Below are 20429 nucleotides of genomic sequence, written 5' to 3'. Positions count from 1 at the left end.
TGGGACAGCAAGAATATAAATATTCTAAATATGGAAGACTCAGCCACAGTACCTTTCAGACAAACTCAAAGAGCAGCTCAGAATGTGCATTTGATAAAAGCTTTACTCTTGCAGGCAGTCCTGTGACAGATGGACTGTCAGCTCTGTAGACAGAAAGTAGAATCTAATCTTATAATTATAGCTACATGTATACAGAAAGGTTTTTATAACACCTGTGCGAAACTCCCAGCTCATCAGGGAGTCGGTTTCTTTTGAAACCAATACAATGCTATGTGATCCCCCTCTTCTATTGTTAATGAACACAGCTACCTATTACACAACAGTGACATAAAGGAAAACTATCAGACAGCTCTGGAGCTACAGCAAGCGATGGTGAATTTTAAGTAAGATGAATGGTTGGGAAGATGGTCAAATTTGGTAGTTTTAACTTCTTTTTTACGCTGGATAGTTGACTGATCGCAGTCATTCAAAACATTACATATTACCAGAGGCAGCGTACTGCACACAATGCTGAATTTTACAAGCAAGCTGGATATATTTTACCAGAGATCACAAATGTTTTGTTGTTTAAAGTTGTGGTTAATTTAATGGATGGTTCCTTGATCACTTATCGCCGCCGGACTCCAAGAGAACTGGAAATGGCATCAGGAAGCGGCAGACCAGACAATCTTGCAACAAACTTTTAAGGAGTTGTGGTATATTTTGTTGACAAGATGGCACCCTAATAATTGAGTTTAAAGTAGCGTGATAATTTTTTTTTTAACGTGTCACTGCTTGCTTGCTGTTGATTACTTTAGAGTGCGTATTGAAAGGGAAATTGAATGAAGATACAGATCAAGTATGCAACACTGAATATAAAATATAAAAAAAAACCAAAACGGTGGAATAGTGTCAAAAGAATTTGGATGTAAAAATTTCTGATTAGGTTTGGCAGCATCATGTCACAGTTTGAAGTTGAAGAGGATGTCTTGCGGTGTACAGTGTGCCTGGAGGACTACAGGCCATTTGGACCTTTTAAGCCTCGAATCTTGCCTGTTTGTATGCACACATTCTGCGAAAGTTGTCTGGAGAGGCTTGGGGCCGATAATGGCTACAGTGTGCCGTGCCCCATCTGTAGAGTTTTTAATGATGTCTTTGGCAAGGATGGCATACAAGCACTGCCCATCAACACCAGGGTGAGCTACTTTGAATCTACAGAAGAGGAGATGGTGGAAACAGATGTTCTGGGTTTTATCGACCCAACCACCCCGTCCTGCCCAATGTGTGGCAGCATCACCCTCTACGCTCCCTTTGGCCCAGAGGCTGATATCACCCAATGCCACACCTGTGAGTGGGTGAGTGTGGAAGTGATGGAGGTGGAACATGTGGAGATGTCCACTCAGGATCCCGTGGAAGTAAACAGTGATAGGACTGTGATAGAAGGAAAAAAGGAGAACAGGGGAGCATCTCTAGTTCCTGCATCTCGCCCTACTAGGAGAAAAACATGGCTGAGAAGAGCACTGAGCTATCTCAGGTGAGTTGTGTCTATTGTAGAGACGGGAGAGAATATAAATACAGACTGGATAGGTAGACATCAGATAGAAAGAAAGATAACCAGAGAGACCGGAAGAGAAAGGTGAGGAAATTATGAATGTAGACAGCAGATAGATAGCGAGAGATAGCAACAGGGAGAATGAGAGAGGGACTATAAATACATACTTGCTGGATAGACAGCAGTTGAAAGTGAGGGAAAGAGAGAGAAGGAAGAGACAGAGAGGAAGAGAGAGATAGCAAAAGGGAGAGTGAGAGGAAGAGAACAGTGAGGGAGAGGGGGAGAGAGAGAGAGAGAGAGAGAGAAAGAGAGGAAGAACAAGAGAAAGAGAGAGAAATGAAGAAGAGAAAGAGAGAGAAATGAAGAAGAGAGAGCTAGTGAGCTAGTGTCAATGAGAGGGAGAAAGGGGGGCTATATATACATACTTGCTGGATAGACAGCAGATAGAAAGAAAGGGAGAGAGAGGGAGGAAAAGAGAGATATAACAGAGAGAGGGGTGGAATAAACTATACAGTATATACATGCTTGCTGGATAGACAACAGAGAGAAAGAGAGAGATAGCGACAGAGAAAAAAGAGAGAGAAGAAGCGAGAGAAAGAGAACGAGAGAAAGAGTGACAGATAGTGAGAGAAAGATAGAGAGAGTGAGAGAAAGATAGAGAGAACGAGAGAAAGAGTGAGAGAGAGAGAACGAGAGAAAGAGAGAGAGAGAGAGAACGAGAGAAAGAGTGACAGAGAGGGAGAGAAAGAGAGAGAGAGAAAGAAAGAAAGAGAGAGAGCAAGAGAAAGAGTAAGAGAGAGAACGAGAACAAGAGAAAAAGTGTGAGAGTGAGAGAACGAGAACAAGAGAGAGAGAGAGAGAGAACGAGAACAAGAGTGAGAGAGAGAGAGAGAACGAGAACAAGAGTGAGAGAGAGAGAGAGAGAACGAGAGAGAGAGAGAGAGAGAACGAGAGAGAGAGAGCGAGAACAAGAGAAAGAGTGAGAGAGTTCCTCTCATTCTCATTCTCTCCCTCTCTCACTCTTTCTCTTGCTCTCTCTTTCTTCCCTTCTCTCTCTCTCACTCTCTCATTCTCGTTCTCACTCTCTCGTTCTCTCTCTCTCTCTTGTTCTCGCTCTCTCTCTCACTCACAGAACAAGAGAGTGAGAACGAGAATGAGAGAGTGAGAGAGAGAAGGGGAGAAAGAGAGAGCAAGAGAAAGAGGGAGAGAGAGAGAGCGAGAACAAGAGAGAGTGAGACAGGGAGAGAATGAGAATGAGAGAAAGAGTGAGAGAGAGAGAACGAGAGAAAGAGAGAGAAAACGAGAGAAAGGGGGAGAGAGAGAGAGTAGGGCTGTAAACACAAACTGGCAGGATAGACAGCAGATAGGGATAGCAATAGATATTGACAGAGAACACCAGAGATGGAGAGAGGAACAGAGAGAGGGGGAGGAAGGGGCTATAAATACAGACTATCTGGATAGACAGCAGAAGAGAGAGCAATGGAAAGGGATAATGATAGGGAATGTCTTTTTTAATATGCTTCTCCAATTACAGAAAGAAACAATCTATGGGTGCAGTGACGAAGGATAGAGCTGTAAAATCTACTCTAGCCATGAAAATTGTATTAGGCTTGGACATAGTAGAGGAGAATAACCATTTCAGCCAGGTTTCTGTCTATGTCTCCTATGGGGAGATTTCCCCTCACTTCCTGTCCTCTGACCCCCATACCCATAATAAGGGTACTAGTTGAAGCAGGGGCAGGAATGTACAGATAAAAACAAACACATTGTCAGAACTAAAAATGTGTTTAGGATTGTTTGTGTCCCCATTGGAGAGAGCCCCCATCACCTCCTGTCCTGAAAGGAAGTACAGGGCAATCTCTTCAACAAATATACAGACACATAAAAAAAACAGAGCTTCTAACCCATGTCACTCTGTCAAACACAAAAAAAACGAAAGGCTAAAAAGCAAGGTGCAATGTGCTATGACAACCAATCAGAATTTATCCTTCACATATCTGACTTTAGTGAACTGAAATCTGATTGGTTGTTGCACTTCTATAAATGATGGTTAATGGCTGCTTTGTGTCTGCTCTTTAGGAGGTATGGGGGGGGGGGATGTTATCATTGAGTATGATTCTGAAAATGTTATCATTGCACAGGAAACGCCTCTCACGACACTGACGTGGTGATCGGATGAAGATGTGTACAAATGATCGCTGGCAAGATGCCCTGTGTCATATGTGTCTCACATACTAACTGCTTGCAATCCAAAATAAATGTGTTTTTGTCCCCGGTTTTATTCTCCTAATCATTTTGCACACAGAGATGCTCAGTGTACCCTCAAACAGCAAGTCCGCTGTGAAGATTATTAACCTCTTCGCTGCAGCAATGAGAACTTTCCATAATAATTGCTTCATTAGCTTCCACAATACCCCAAAACCCACCACTAGAATAAATGACAAGCAAACTGCCCTTGGTGTGTCTGATTATGTTGGGGATATTAGATTGTCAGCTCCTTTGCAGCAAATACTAATGAAAAGAACTGATGTAAAGGGCTGTACAATGCTCAAATTGCGTTTCACCTGGAAGTGACATGTCCTCTTAGCTCTGATAAAGGACAAAGTAACCTTGTGAGTCAGCAATGACATTATTGTGATAACTTATCAACATTTCACAGACGTTTTCTGCAAGATAAACTGTTTGTGTTGTCACCTCGAGAGGGAATGAGATCATTGTTGGACTTGGGTCACAAAAGCACCTGATTCAGGCATACAAGTTCTTTATTTAAAGTGAAAGTTTAGTCTGCTTATATTTTGTCTTCCATGGTTCCTCCTTTCAGCCTTCATCAACATGCTAATAACATTTTTAAAGCTGAACTCTGGACATATACATTTCCATTTAAATATATTACTCAATAGTCACATATGATGTAAGTCCACTTTGTGTGCTCCAAAAGCCTTTGAAAACCCTTTTAAATGTAGACGGGGTGACACTAACCTATGCAAAGAGCAGAGCTGTGGGAAAGACTTGCCAGCTTCACCCACTGCAGGCTGCATGCAGAAAACTACAGGAGGGGGCGGAGACAAGACCAGTAATCCTGCATAAGGAGAGAGAGCAGCAGTGACTGGTCTATACTACAGAAAGCTCTTGCACAGAGGAAACGTTTCGCACTGCATTACTGCACTGATCTGGAAGTAATAGACAAAGAACACCAAGATTCAGGTAAATGTTTTTGAAGTCACAATGACATCATCAATGGATCTCTGTGCTTGTCCACACAATGCAAGCAGATCATGATTGGTGGGAGGGGCTGGCAGGCCACTGTACATGGCTTCCTGAAGCCATCACAGCACTCTGCCTCAGCATTGCAAACAGATCACCCTAGGTAATGGCCACATGTGATGGTAAGTTTCCATGTTTGAAAAAACTGAAATCCAATGAATGTACCATCCACAAACTGGCCCCAAAGAGCTTACACTCTACCATGTCATGATTGCTCAGACTTCCATGTAGGGGTCAGCTTTGGCAATAAACCAACTTAACTAGCAATCTGTGCTTGGGCTGGAGGAAACTGGGGCACTTTGAAGGTCCATAGGTCTCATGCAGGTTTGGTTGTGATTGCTGGGGCAAACAGGGAACCGATCCCCTCACTATACAGAGAACCTGTCACCCCTGCCGGTACTGTAGTCTGCTGTCTGGCTGCCATTTCATTCCTTTGGGTTGGTTACCCTTAGCAAATACATGTCCTTCTTTTCACCCTGCATGTCTGTAACAGCCCCTGTTCTTTTCTTTGACATCATATACCACCATGCAATATCTTCAACCAGGCTTTTAACAGTTATTTAAACTTTACTGAATATACTCAGCATCACAGTCCAACAGTGCAATAACAGTTCTTCCCTAACCAACTAGATTCAGGATGCCCGATGCATACCTTCCCCATAGGTGAGAGTAGTGTAGAAGAGTCTGAGATCAGGCAAACTTCCCTAGAGGGTACTTCGTATATTGCTGGTGGTTACATCTTCAGGCTTTGCCTCTCGACTTCTCATGCAGGCCATGGCAGAGAGCCCCTGAGCAGAGCCTTCCCCCTTTTTATAGAAAGACAGGGTGATGGGTAGAGCTCAGAAATGCCCAGAAAAAAACCATAGTGTAGAAGAGTCTGGGATCAGGCAAACTTCCTTAGAGGGTACTTCGTATATTGCTGGTGGTTACATCTTCAGGCTTTGCCTCTCGACTTCTCATGCAGGCCATGGCAGAGAGCCCCTGAGCAGAACCTTCCCCCTTTTGAAAGAAAGACAGGGTGATGGGCAGAGTTCAGAAATACCCAGAAAAAGGCAAAGACTGGCTTAACCCCTTCCAATCTAGGCAGCCTGGACAACTTGTCTAACTCAACACTTGTAAGCACCTTAGAAAGAATCCAAAGTCATTGCTGAGACATTCTAAAGGCCTTTTTAACATGGTTTTAATGTAAACCACTATGCAAGAGATCCTGTTGCTTTATTCACAATCTAAAGGTAATACTGAATTCCGGTCCTTTTATCACTTTTATTATCCATTTTTATGTTTTATGGAAATCATGGACCGGGCATTGCTTTTTTATATATATATTCTGCCTAGCATTTATGGATACAATCAATGACAGGCATATTCTAACTAACTAATGAATTAATTATTTACTGCTCAGTTATACGCACACAATTGTATCGTGTTTTTAGCATGTTTTTATCTGTATTTATATTTATGCTTTTCGTTGGCCCCACCTCTTATGATGTGTTTGTCCTGCCCGTATGGGAAGGCTCACACATAGCTCTGTACTATGTATAGAGGAGTTCAATCTCAGTCTGGTTAGCACTGAAGAAGAAGGGCCCCCTCCTTCGAAACGCGTCATCTTTACCCTGAGAGTCTCCCTTCTCGATGGGATTTGCATGTGTCTCTTAATCCAGTGCTTCAATTTTGGATTCTATATGCCTTTTATATTGCTACTTTTGTGAGAATATTTCTTAAATCAATACATTTACCAATTGCTTACTGAGGTAATGTGGAAGGTTGGTCCGCTTTGTTTTTGTTCTTCACTACAACTTGTAAGCACCTGCCTATAGATGGGCAGATGGATGAGGGTGCAGGATACTCCAAAATACACGCAGGCATTAGAGGCCATTTTGGATGAAAGTGCATGCATCTACAATCAGAAAGAGATTGTTCCAATTTCAACCTGCATGAAAAGTGTGTTAATAAAAAGGCTTTGCTGTCCAAAAATAATAATAAAGCTAGATTACAGTATGCCTTTCAACATATAGACAAAGACCAGGCCTTCAGGAACAATGTGCTATTGACTGATCAGTTGAAGATAGAGTTGTTTGGTCTCGGTAACAGTACACATGTTTGCAAAAAACCAGGCAGTGTTTCAAGAGCAGATGTTCATACTAACTGTAATGCATGGTGGTGGAGATATTATGGTTTGGGGTTGCTTTGCTGTTTAGGGCCTGGACAGCTCACAGTCATTGAGTCAACTATAACAGTGGTAATCAACCACTGGGCTGCAGCCTCCTCCCTTTGGGGCCTAAAGCCAGCTGTAGATTCCCTATCCTGCCACAGTGCTTCCTAGTTCCCATACTGTCACCCAGCCTCCCATAGTGAGCCACAGTGCTCCTCAACCTCTCACTGTCCTCCCAAGCCCCCTGAGAGCCTTCAACCTCCACAGTGCTGCCCAAACTCCCACAGTGCCCTCCATTCTCCTGACGTGTCTCTGCAAAGTCCCAAGCCTCATGGAGAGACCTCTAGCCCCTTCCAGAGACATCTTCCACAGCTGCTTCCAGAATCCTCATGCCGTAGAGGGCCTAGTCAAAGCACAAATTTGATTCCTACTGAAATTTTTCTAGAGGGATTTTGAAACTGGCATACGTGCAAGGAAACCCATAAACATCTTGGAACTGAAGAAACTTTTAGCCAAATGTTAGAGGCTGGTGGGCAGTTATAGAAAATGTCTGCTACAGGGGACAATACCAGCTTCTGATACCAGGGGTATACTCCCTTTACCCACAGCACACCATTACATCTGTTGACATTTTTGTTGAATAAGTAATTGAGAAGACAACATTTTCTTTTTTTTAAGTATATCAACTTTATCTGTGAGCACTGTTTGAAACTAGATTTAATTTCTGCCTGTTCAATATGTAAAAAATGTCAGAAATTTCCTTGTAGAGTACATACTGTACATTTTCATATGACTGTAGATGCTTGGCGAAGCAGTAGTAAATTAAAAGTGCTTTTAAAGTGTAAATTCAAACTTTTTATTGTTAGTTTGGAATAGAAGGGTGTAAAGTTAAACCCTCTGACTGTTTTATTATGCTTCACAATAGAAATAGTAATACATGCAACTCTCCTGTTTATTATTCCCATAAGCTATACATCAGCTAAATTGTACTAGGAACCCCTATGAAATCAAGTGTAAGATATAAATTTAGATAGATTTGTTAGTTGCCATAAAACATATGGGGGAAATTTATCAAGACTAGAGCAGCCATGCATGGCAATCAATCATCTTCTATCTTGCATTTTCAAACCTTAACTGAACAAGCTGAAGACAGAAGCTGATTAGTTTCCATACCCAGCTGCTCTAGTTTTGATCATTTCCACTAAACCTCCTTATTGCTGTTCATCTAAAAGTACGGCTGGCCATACAATATACAATTTTCTTAAAATTTCTTACAATTTCTGCCCATTTTCCTTCAATTGTGTAGTGCAAACCCTATGAGTTCAAACCTAAACATGATTTTCAATTGTATCCAATTAAGCAGGCCCTTGCACTACATAGTTAAAGGTAAATTTAAAGGAAATTGGGCAGAAATTCAACAGGAAATTGTATAATGTATGGCCAGCCTTAGGCTGGCCATACATTATACAATGTTCTTGAGATTTTTGGTTTAGATTTACCAAAAACCATATAATAGGAGGTCAAACCTAACAACACTTTTAATTGTATCCTATTAGGCAGGCTCTTGTGCTACATAGTTAAAGGTAAATCTAAAGGAAATTGGGCAGAAATTGGACAGAAAATTGTATAGTGTATGGCCAGCCTAAGTATTACTTACAAAGAAAAATCTTTTAAATACTATATTTCAGTGCAATGGAATGTTTTGCATGTACACTAAAGAGAGCTCATTGCTTGGTGTTCTGAGGCTGAGACATATGTTATACAAACATATGTTTGGGGCAGCACAGTGGCTTAGCACTTTCTCCTGGCAGTACTAGGATCATTGGTGCAAATCACAACCATGGCACCACCTGCCTGGAGTTTGCATGTTCTCCCTGTGCCTGCGTGGATTTCCTCTGACTACTCCAGTTTCCTCTTACACTCCAAAGACATGCTGGTAGGTTAATTGGCTCCTGTCTAAACTGGCCCTAGTATGTGTATATATGAATGTGAGTTAGGGACCTTAGATTGTATGCCCTTTGAGGGTTAGGGACTGATGTGAATGTACAGTATATACAGGTGAAACTCAAAAAATTAGAATATCGTGCAAAAGTTCATTTATTTCAGTAATGCAACTTAAAAGGTGAAACTAATATATGAGATAGACTCATTACATGCAAAGCAAGATCGTTCAAGCCGTGATTTGTCATAATTGTGATGATTATGGCTTACAGCTCATGAAAACCCCAAACCCACAATCTCAGAAAATTAGAATATTGTGAAAAGGTGCAATATTCTAGGCTCAAAGTGTCCCACTCTAATCAGCTAATTAAGCCATAACACCTGTAAAGGGTTCCAGAGCCTTTAAATGGTCTCTCAGTCTGGTTCAGTAGGATTCACAATCATGGGAAAGACTGCTGACCTGACAGTTGTGCAGAAAACCATCATTGACACCCTCCATAAGGAGGGAAAGCCTCAAAAGGTAATTGCAAAAGAAGTTGGATGTTCCAAAGTGCTGTATCAAAGCACATTAATAGAAAGTTATGTGGAAGGGAAAAGTGTGGAAGAAAAAGGTGCACAAGCAGCAGGGATGACCGCAGCCTGGAGATGATTGTCAGGAAAAGGCCATTCAAAAGTGTTGCGGAGTGGACTGAGGCTGGAGTCAGTGTATCAAGAGCCACCACACACAGATGGATCCTGGACATGGGCTTCAAATGTCGTATTTCTCTTGTCAAGCCACTCCTGAACAACAAACAATGTCAGAAGCGTCTTACCTGGGTTAAAGAAAAACAGACCTGGTCTGTTGCTCAGTGGTCCAAAGTCCTCTTTTCTTATGAGAGCAACGTTTGCATCTCATTTGGAAACGGCTTTCCAGGATATCATCATTTTAAGGGCTGACAGTTCAAATTACTTGCTTCCATCATAAAGCATTATGGACCAATGTAAAAATGTTGTAAATAAGAAATGATTCAGTCCAGAATAAAACAGAGCTTGTAAAATAGATGTTTCATAGGGGCACATTACATGGTGTATCGGAAAGTATTAAGAGTATCTACTGTACAAGTGGAGTCCCTGCAGCATATAGGGTCCCTGAGACCTTACACTCTACTTTGTCAGGACAGCAAAGACCACCAAGCAGGGTTCAGCTTTGGCTAGAAACCATCTAAAACAGGAATTTGTATCTGGGGTGTGGGAGGAAACTGGAATACAAGTATTCATACCCCTTGAAATTTTCCACATTTTGTCATGTTACAACCAAAAAAGTAAATGTATTTTATTAGGATTTTATGTGAGATAGACCAACACAAAGTGTCACATAATTGTGAAGTGGAAGGAAAATGATAAATGGTTTTCAACATCTGTGACAAATAAATATCTGAAAAGTGTGGCATGCATTTGTATTTAGCCCCCTATACTGATACCCCTAACTAAAATCTAGTGTAAGGTGCATTTTCCTCACTGACCCTTTAGGGATTGATTTAGCAGAGGTTCCCTTGGGGGTAACAGGGCTGAGAAAGTCAAGTTAGAGGAATGCTAGGTCTCCACAGAACATGGAGAATGGTTGATCTGGTGGCTTGTGTCAGACAAGTATTGTTCTTGAACACATACAGTATAAATGCTTCATTCTGAAACAAGTAATTTTTCCCAACAAATAGGTTAGTTTTGAATCAGTAGCAACATAAAGCTATATTTAAAGTGCATGTGAAGTCAAAGGTTTTACTTTTGGACAAAATAGTGAAGAGTTAAACCGCTGTCAAGTTTACAGTATATTGCTGTATCCCAGGCAAAATGATAATGAATCCAAAATGTTACAGTTGTCTCAGAAACAGGAGGTGAGGGGAAGTCTTTCAATGGGTGATAATGGGTTGGGGAAAAAAAAACTGTTCTAACCCCTACCTAATATCTAACACTAGAAGGAACATTACAGATGTAGTTCTACTTTAGCCATGTTAGTAGCACCATTTTTAATCCATACTTATATTAATATCCTGCTTTCTAAAACAAACACTGTGCAAAATGTACCTTCGTTTGGTCCCTTTTATGGTGCCCAATCAGATCCTTACAAACACATACACAGTTACATACTGCAATTGTCTGGCAAGGTCAGAATTGACCATATCTGTATTTTGAAACCGGTCTAAGGACATTATCATTGTATAGCAAAATAGGGAAAACATTAAGACAAGAGGACCTGCCAAACTAAAAAAATTGGAGCTGCCATTGGTGAGTTGTTTTTAAAGATGCGTGCCACAGGGCCAATATGGAACAACATTGTGGCCAGTGAACTCTGCAAAAGCAAAGCTCTCATTCTTAAGGCTGGATTTACCATTAGGCACAGTAGGCTTATGGCATATAAGCAGCAGAGACAAAGAGACAGCTTTTCTCTGTATAGTAATCAGCCACGCACATTTTTTGCCATCATCAGTAGGAATATAATTATCCAATAAAAGCTTATTTATACATTGTCACATTATTGTAAGCTAGATCAGGATAAAAAAAGCATATATTCTATGTAACATCAGTGAGGATCCAAACAGAGAGGTCCTGCCTTGGGCAACAGTTGTGCGCCTACAGACTCATGTGATGGATATCCAGCCCCACAGTCTCCAGTGGTAAATAACAAGCCCCTACAGACCCCTGTGATGGATAACCAGCCCCACAGACTCCAGTGAAGAATAACCAGCCTCTACACAATGTGATGGGTAATCAGCTCCTACACACAGCTGTGATACATAACCAGATAACCAGCACCCATAGACTCCTGTGATGGATATGCAGCGTCTACATAGTCCTTTGATGGATATCCAGAAACCAGCCTCTACAGACTGCTGTGATCAATAACTAACCTCTACAGACTCCTGTGATGGATACCCAGTCCCTACAGACTCCTGTGATAGATAATTAGCCCCCACAGACTCCTATGATGGATACCCAACTGCTACAAATTCCTGTGATTGATATCCTACCCCAACAGACTCATGAGATGGATAACTAGTTCCTACAGACTCATGTGATGGATATCCAGCCCCTAAAGCTGCCTGTGATGGATACCAGCTTATACAGACTCCTGTGATGGATAACCAGCCTCTAGAAACACCTTTGATGGACATCTAGTCCCTATAGACTGATTTGATGGATAACAAGCCCATACAGACTCCTGTGAAGGATAACCAGTCCTCTTAGACTACTGTGATAAATATCCAGCCCCTATAGACTTCTTTGATTGATATTCAGCTCTGTTCATTCTACATGTTTGCAGGTTCTCTCTAAACAGACTGTCTAGCCATAAGCACTATGGTTTCCTGACTATTATGGTCCCACTTTTAAACTCCCCCTGTGTCTTTTAGCACTTTGTTTATACATCAGATAGAACTGAAGACCATGGGATGCCTGCTATCCTTACTGTACATACTTCTGTTGTATGCAAGGATAACCCAATACAACAGAATAAACAATGCTGCTGGATGACAGAGAGACATGGATGAAAAATCACAAGAGGAAACTAGGATTTAAAGTGTATTAATAGCCTAAACCTTTTTCTTTGATTGTAAATAGAGTAGAGAAAGGTTAAACTCAGATTTTAACCAGGTTGTTATATAAACTGGTTTGTGCACAGTATTCAGATTTCTTTCAAAGCAGACTTTTCTATTTTCCAAAAGCAATCAACAGTATAAAAATAGCAATGGGCACAAAAAGTAAGAAAAAGCAAAAGAACTCAGCAAAAAGTAAAACCACCAGTGCACAAAGGTACAAGCAACGACAGCGGAGCTGTAGCCTGTCCAACCGGTCCACCAATCCCTGCGGATGGCGTATACAGGGTGGGAAACCTATCAGACGCCCATTTCGGAACCGTTTCTGGAACCTGTACTCCAGAGCTCCACATAGCCCAGGTCTCCGGACAATTGGCTCTGGTACCACGTAGTCCTGCTGGATGTAAATGCCACCACTGTCCAACATCTGCTCCTGCATCTTACGGATCTCCCACTCCATCATTGGGGATGTCTGTCGGCAAAGTGGGCATGTCACCCTGCCAAGGTTGGCCTCATTGGCTTTGCTGACCATAGTTTTTATACATTTATCACAAAATACATGATTGCAATTGAGCAATGACTGTTTATGGCTACTGGCGTCATAGCACTCTGTGCAGATTGGGCATTCCCGCTCAAAATGGTCCTCATTGATTAGAAACTTGGAGGATTCTTGGAGTTCCTCAACCTCTAGGCCTTTGTTAAATTCAGCAAAGTTTTCTGGAACATCTCCTTGTGAACTGCAAGCACCAGAAGTTCTTGGCAAATCATAAACTCCTACTTCTCCTGTCAGGTTAACATCTTTATCATCAAGATCAGCATCTTCTGAACTTGTTAAATCAATGGGACCTAGACCTAGGTGAGTACTGAGACCTTCTTTAAACTTTTTCTCTGAGTTCTGAGGTATGGTTATGCAACTGTCCATACTGGTGAATGATGAGGTGACATAAAAATCCCTACATGCACCATTGATTACATTCATTTTTATATTGTTTGTGATAATTTTTCTCTCAGGACTATTCTCAAGTTGTTCATCAACGGGGATAACAAGAGGTAGAGTTTTGAGGTTGTTGCCATTGTTGTTGTTCTCTACAATTATGACCTTTATGAAGTCCAAGTCCTGTCCTACTGCTTTATTTCTTTCTCCAGAGCTTGTGGTGAGTCCATGTATTTCACCAGATTCAGAAGAGTCACCTGGATGCTGATCTTCACAAATAATTACTGGGTGTTCCATTCTCTAAAAGACAAGCTTGTTACTAAATAAAAATCTTTTCTGTTTAGATACATATAAGTAGGCAATCATTTTTTTTTTCTTCACGAGCACTTAAAAAAACAATTTGTCCTTATGTTGACTACCATGGGCCAAAGATGTCACTAAAAGTAACAATTGATTGCTAAACAGATGAGACAAACTTCCTAATGGAGTAAGTTATATAACTAACATGAAGTAGCATGTTGTTTCAACCAGTCACACACAACTGCAGCAATGTGTGATTATGCAAGATTGTCAATACTGCAGGCTATGTGTGGCTTTCTCTATAGAGAGCTATTGTTTTCACTCTTTTAGCAATCAAGTGCTAGTAATAAGGATTTAATACTAGCAATTTAATAGAAAGGTTGTGCAACCTAAGCAACCCATATATGAATCAATTTTTTTCTGGTGTATTCCGACAGCGAGGAGACTTCCCTGCTGTCAGAATACAGAGATCAGTGCTGCCAGCTATAGCTGGCGGCACAGATTGAGAGGCAAAAATCTGACAGGGTATTTGCACAGATATCAGTCGGTAGATCAATTTCTGTACAATCACTGTGCCCACACATGGATCGAAACTCATCTGATTCCTGCTGAACCAGCCAACTTTTGATCCATATATGGGTGGCTTAAAGAAGAACTCTAGGATTGGCAAAAAAATCACCCATTAGTACTCCCCTCTACACAAAACACTAAACAGTTAATAACATTTTGAAAATACTTACCATTTAGGAGAAAATACTAACTGAATTTTCATGACCTAATCTCTGTAATTCAAAAGATAATAGCATCTGCTTTGCCAAGGAGGAGGTGTAACAGCAGGGATTACATCATATCCTCACCTCTCTCTCTACAGTAAAAGGAAACTACAGTTCCCATCAACCACAGGAAATTGCAGTGAATGTCGGCAGGTACACTAGGCCTGTACATGCTGAATGTGTCCTAGAGTCTCGGTCCACCCACCACTGCAAGTGGGGCTGAATTACATCACTGCTTCCTGGAGAAAGAACTATAGAAGGGATGTGCCAAGACCAGTAGCTGGGGGAATAGGATGCATAGCAGCCACTGGTCTTACAAATAGGAAATCAAAAATAAATAACGGTTTGATCTGAAAATGAATAAGGCTATTTCAAAACAACTACTGAGTGAACCAAAAGATGGATAATATATTCAGAGAAGGTAGTAAATCAGCAGCAATGACATGTAAAGAAGGTTTTGCCCATTATTTTGCTTTCAGAGTCCTGTGTAGCTCTATCCTTAAAAGGTAACTGCCAACAACAGGTTAAATCTTTCAATATCAAAAGATTTAAAACTGTCTGAGTAGCTAAACTGGCTCAGGGCTTATATTTTTACTGTCAGTGGGGCATATGACAAGGTGACAACAGAGAAGCATAGCTGTCATGCCATACCAGAAAGTGCCTGAACAAGAACCTTCATGACAGGATCAACTGGGAAACTTTTAAGGAAAACTTTAACTGGTAGGGTCAAGGTTAGAGCTGGGGTGTAAAGTTGGCCATACATGGCTCAGTTTTGTTTCTGAACCCATTCCCCCATCTATGCATTCAAGGTGGATGTCAGCAGGACTCCTTCTCTGTCAGAACACACAAATAGACTGCATCACTGAGCGAACTAAAATTTTCCGGCAAGCCAGTTTGTGAGCAGTTGATAAGCTGCTCTTGGATTGGACCGACCATAGATGGATTGAAATGCCTGCTGAACTGGATGAATTTTGATCTATCTATGGCCAGCTTACGTTAAAGTGATTGTAAACCCTTACCTTGTAAAATATCCCATTCAGTTTAAAATAGAAATGAAAGGCAAGACATTTGTGTATAGATATAAAAAACATTATAAATATGTTTTTTTCCCTTTTTTATAAGTGATCACATACCCTCTGTTCTCAGCTGCATAAGAGCTGGGGGAGGAGAAACAGCAGGACGCTGAGCTTCTCGATGAAAGACTGTGCATGGGCCCCTGTCAGGACAAGTCTGATCATTGGAAGAGAGCAGACTGAGTTCAGCATAGCTAGAGAACTGACCACGCTGTGTTCTCATGCCTAGTGTAGTCACTTTTTAATAGAGAAGCAGAGGGACTAGCAAGAACACCAGGGATTTCACACAAAGGAAACAATACAAAGAGAACAAGATAGTTTTTCATACAAGTACATGGTACAGCAGGCACATATCAGGAATATTAAATGTTGGGTTTACATATTATTTAAGATAGTGATGGTTAAAGTGGTAGTAAACTAATTTTTTTAACATTTACCTACAGGTAAGCTTATAATAAAGCTTACCTGTAGGTAAAACGAATATCTCCAAAAGTGCACCATTTAGGAGATAATCTCTCTTTTTTACAGCCGGGGCATGCGCTCTGAAGGAATGGCATACCCGTGTCATTCCTTCAGAGTACTGTGCTGTGGCCTGGGACTCCCGCGCACATGTGCGGGAGCGACGTCATTGTGGCCCAGCCTGTCAGACAGCTGGAGCTCGCGAACCCAGAAGGAAGATCGGGTAAAGAAGGAAACCTCTGCAGCAGTGAAAACGCAGCACTGGAGTGCTTCATTAAGGCTCCATGCACACTGGATGTTTTCATAACGCTGGTAACGTTAGCTATGTAAAGTCATGTTAAAAATGTTTTTGCATTAGCGTTTAGCTGCGTTTTTCCGCATTTGCGGTTTTTAGCGTTTTTTTTACAGAAAAAAAAAATTTTGGGGGTCAAATAAATGTCCAAAAGCGCCGGTTTGTGGCGATTTACTGCGTTTTGCCACGTTTTTCAGCGTTAGAGCATTTTTACAGCTAAAAAGCTCCTCTAGAAACCCACTAGTCCAGCAAGGCCCGGAGTGAGAAGAAAGAAGACCTGAACGAAGGGCCGGCATGACAGGGGTTAAAGGGGGTTGGGAGAGGCAGAGTAACATAACATAAGGAGGAGTCTAAATAGTTTTAAGGAAGGAGTGGGTGGAGCTACGAGGGGTGGTCTTACAGGGTGTGGCAGTGGGGTTTCAGTCTGAAGAGAGCTTTCACGAGGCAAACTTCCCTCCCGCCTGCCCGTTGTTTTATGGTTTGTCTTGGTGGTGGTTGTGCCATATTGGTGCTGGGGGACGTCTGGCGGGGTGCAAGGTCCTCTTTGGTTAATGTGGGCACAAGAAAAGGTACTTTGTAGGAACCCATCTGAGGTACGGCTTCCAGTTGTGCTGGTGGGGGTATCTGCAGTGGTGTCTCCAAGTCGGTGATGTTGCAGCTGGAGGCCTAGTTAGGCAGGACGCAGGTATTCATTTTATTGATGCCTATTGGGACCTTGAAAAAACATATGTTTATACTGTGTTTTCTGTTATTTAAAATGTTATTTATTGATGGTTGTAATAAAAGGCCGTTTTTGGGCTATTAACTCCAATTTGTTGTCAGTGTGGTTACTTAGCTTAAGAATGGGGGGAAGGTATTCGATTAGTGGGACTTTACAAGCCATCTTTAGTCCCCTGGTCACAGTTTTTTTTTTTTCCAGCCCAAAAACGTCCCTTCCAAAAAACATTGATTACAGTCTATGTGTGCATGGACACATAGGATAACATGCTGGGGGGTTTACTGGCTGTAGAAAAAACATCAAAAGCCAAAAACAGCCGCTGTAAAAATGTCCAGTGTGCATGAGGACTTAACGTAAGTCCTTCATAACGTGCTAGTATGCGATGCGATTTTTTTTTTCCTACTGTTTACTACCAATTTAAGATAAAGAGTTGAGTGGGGGCTAAAGATAGAAGTATAAAGTTTAGATGGACTGACCCTGCACATTTTTAGCTGGTGTTAGGTTGGTGATATGTATTGAATCTTTTAGATTTGAGTCCAGTTTTACTGTTCAGTACCTGTTAATGTTAAAGTGGTTGTAAAGGCTGAAGGTTTTTTACCTTCATGCATTCTTTGCTTGAAGGTAAAAAACCTTCTGTGTGCAGCAGTGCCTCCAGCCACCCCAATACTTACCTGAGCCTCATCGTGATCCAGCGATGTGAATGACAGCCTTAGCTATCCCAAGTCTCTGCCTCCTCATTGGCTGAGACAGCAATTGCTGCTGTCAATCACAGCCAGTCAGCCAATGAGGAGAGAGAGGGGGTGGGAGCCAAGGCATGGCTCCAAGTGGGAATGGACATACGGAGCAGCAGGTGCCCCCACAGCAAGCTGCTTGCTGTGGGGGCACCCGATAGACAGAAGAAGCCAGGAGAGCCCGTGGAGAGACCCGAGAAGGGGTGGATGCAGGCTGCTCTGTGCAAAACCACTGCACACAGCAGGTAAGAATAGGCATGTTTGTTATTAAAAAAAAAAAATTAACCTTTAGAATCGCTTTAAGTCCTCATGCACACTGTATTTTTTTTAAAGCTGCTTCTTGGCTTTTGACATTTTTTTCTACAGCCAGTAAACTCCTCAGCATGCTATCCTATGTGTCCATGCACACACAGGCTTTAATCAGCATTTTTTGGCAGGGGCTTTTTTGGCTGGAAAAAGCCCCAGAACTAGTGGGTTACCAGAGGAGTTTTGTAGCTGTAAAAACGCTCTAATGCTGGTTAACATGGAAAAACACAGTAAAGAAAGGTAAAACGTGGAAAACAAGTGTTTTGGGGCATTTTTTTTAGCAAAAAAATTATTTATTTATTTTTTTAAAAAAAACGCTAAAAACCGCAAATGTGGAAAAACACGGCTAAATACTAATGCAAAATGCTTTACACAGCAAACACTACCTACATTGTGCATGAAGCCTAATATGAACATGCTTTGTGTATGCATCTGTTAATAATTAATGAGTTAAACTTTCCATTTCGCAGTGCAACTATGAGTGCAAAAATAGTAAATAAGCTATATGAATACAACTTGCTATTGTACATTAGCACACTGATCATTTGTAAATTGACCCTTAGGGGTTGCACTCAGAATCTGTAATCAGCTTTTAACTTCAGCTTGTTCAGTTAAGCTTTGACAATAAAACCTGCAAGCTGATTGATTTCTTTACAGAACTGAACCACATTTTTGCACTTTCCAGGTTTAGTAAATCAACCCCTTAATGTGGAAAAGGTTGCCAACCCCTATTCTAAAGTATACATTTGATTTAAAGGAGCCCTACTAAGAGGCAATGGCTGAGTTTTCCTTTTGAAATTTCTAGTGGTCTTTTCCAGTTTTCCTGTGTACATGTTTTGGGTCAATAATAGAAGATGGAAGCCAATTGTGTATAACATAACAGCTAGACAAGCAGCATTTTCATAGAAGGATCAGCAGTGGCACCCCCACATATTACTCTCACAACAGGCTTACCATAAGCCCCATGCATACTTGGCGTTCAGCAGCAGAGGTAGGGTTGCCACCTCATCCATTTAAAACCGAACACATATTAATTATACAGGTTCTGAGGCTAATTTAATGCAGATAAGGCACTAGGTGAGTTTAATAAGCCACAGGACCTGTATGTGTTTGGTTTTAAAGAGATGAGGTGGCAACTCTGGCCAGAAGGCACACGGGCTTGTGACAGACCCAACTGGGAAAGGGTGTTTTGGAGGAGACTGCAGGCTAGCCTCTTGCCTACGGGCCCTGGCATTTGAAGGGGCTCTATTCTGTGCGAGGTATGTGTTTTGGGGAGATATGCACTTGAATCCAAAGTAAAACTACTCCAAAAGGTCCCCTGGCACACACCTCTCAAAGAATAGAGTCTCCTCAAATGCCATGGCCCATAGTCAGTAGGCAAGAGGCTAGCCTGCAGTCTCCTTCAAAAGACTCTGTCCCGGTTGGGTCTGTCACATTGCTAGGTGCACCTAGCAATATTAATGTTTACTAACATTCCAAGTATTCATCCCTGGGCATATACTACCCTATTTTAAGTACCTGCAGCTTTCAGCTTCTCATAGAGTTTGACAGGCTGCCGGTTGTGGGGCATGATGGTGCATCTTTGCCCTCCACCTGCACCCAAATGCTAAACGCTCAGTGTGCACGGGGCTTTGCAGGCCATGTTTTCCCAACTGCAGAGAGAAGCACATCACTAACACTGAAATATCTGCACACTCTTGATTTGACCTGTAATTCTAAGCCGAGATCTGTAGAAAACAATCTCTTAAAGGCCTGTGGGAGCTGTTGGGTTATGTGAAAGGAAAGCATGGCAGTTTAGGAAGACCTCCATCCTGTGAATCTCTCTTACCTGGACCAGCACACATTCTCTGCAGTTCTGAAGCTCTGCTCAGTAGTCCCAGCTGAGATGAGACTAGCCTGCTGTACAGGCTCTCTCGCCCCCAGCGCAGCACCCAGACCGGTCCATCCAGTTTTACTACAAGCTGCCAACCAATAGCAGCAACAGATCAACCATTCTGATAAGAGTCTTTAAAATGCTGATACAGAAGAGAGCAGAGAGTGTGGGTAGAACATACTGTATATACAATATACATTTTACCAGATCTAAAAGTAACCCTAAATATCTCAATTGCTCATCACATTCAGATGGTAATGAGTGTCTTTAACTTTTGGTCCTATACAGAGATTGCATAACCTGTTGTAATATATCTGTGTCATGCTGCCAGCACATGGAGGAAATAACATGCACTCTGAAGATCAAAATGTTCAATTAAAAGTGTCAGTGACAAACTCAGAAAAATTAACAGTGCCAATCAGTGGGCCAGATTAAAAAAAAACCCTAACCCATGATTTATCTTCAGGCAGTCCTCTGTCACCACTCTAGGGATACCTGCACAACATCATAAAG

At 41.7% G+C, this 20429-nt stretch overlaps 2 protein-coding genes across 3 annotated transcripts; one reads left to right on the top strand and one right to left on the bottom strand.

Annotated features, from left to right (window-relative positions):
- The first annotated feature begins 362 nt into the window (after positions 1 to 362).
- On the top strand, positions 363 to 3984 carry LOC149463438 (uncharacterized). The gene is made up of 2 exons (XM_089675336.1): positions 363 to 1513; positions 3673 to 3984. Exons 1-2 carry the CDS (start codon positions 939 to 941, stop codon positions 3692 to 3694), a joined length of 597 nt encoding a protein of 198 aa, XP_089531462.1. The 5' UTR covers positions 363 to 938; the 3' UTR covers positions 3695 to 3984.
- A 291-nt stretch (positions 3985 to 4275) lies between these two features.
- On the bottom strand, positions 4276 to 19956 carry RNF229 (ring finger protein 229). 2 transcript variants are annotated; one of them, XM_089674950.1, is made up of 4 exons: positions 19872 to 19956; positions 9701 to 13691; positions 6543 to 6692; positions 4276 to 5794 (listed from the first exon to the last, which is right to left on the bottom strand). In XM_089674950.1, exon 2 carries the CDS (start codon positions 13686 to 13688, stop codon positions 12573 to 12575), a length of 1116 nt encoding a protein of 371 aa, XP_089531076.1. In that variant the 5' UTR covers positions 13689 to 13691; positions 19872 to 19956; the 3' UTR covers positions 4276 to 5794; positions 6543 to 6692; positions 9701 to 12572. The 2 variants fall into 2 exon arrangements, with proteins under 2 accessions (XP_089531076.1, XP_089531077.1); XM_089674951.1 differs by lacking the exon at positions 6543 to 6692.
- Between the last annotated feature and the right edge of the window lie 473 nt (positions 19957 to 20429).

This window comes from Staurois parvus, unplaced genomic scaffold, assembly GCF_062004578.1.
Source record: "Staurois parvus isolate SC_StPar_1 unplaced genomic scaffold, SC_StPar_1.0 ptg000154l, whole genome shotgun sequence".
In the NCBI taxonomy this organism is placed as follows: Eukaryota; Metazoa; Chordata; class Amphibia; order Anura; family Ranidae; genus Staurois; species Staurois parvus.
The sequence above is the reverse complement of the archived record's forward strand: the minus strand, read 5'-3'. Positions and strand labels throughout refer to the sequence as shown.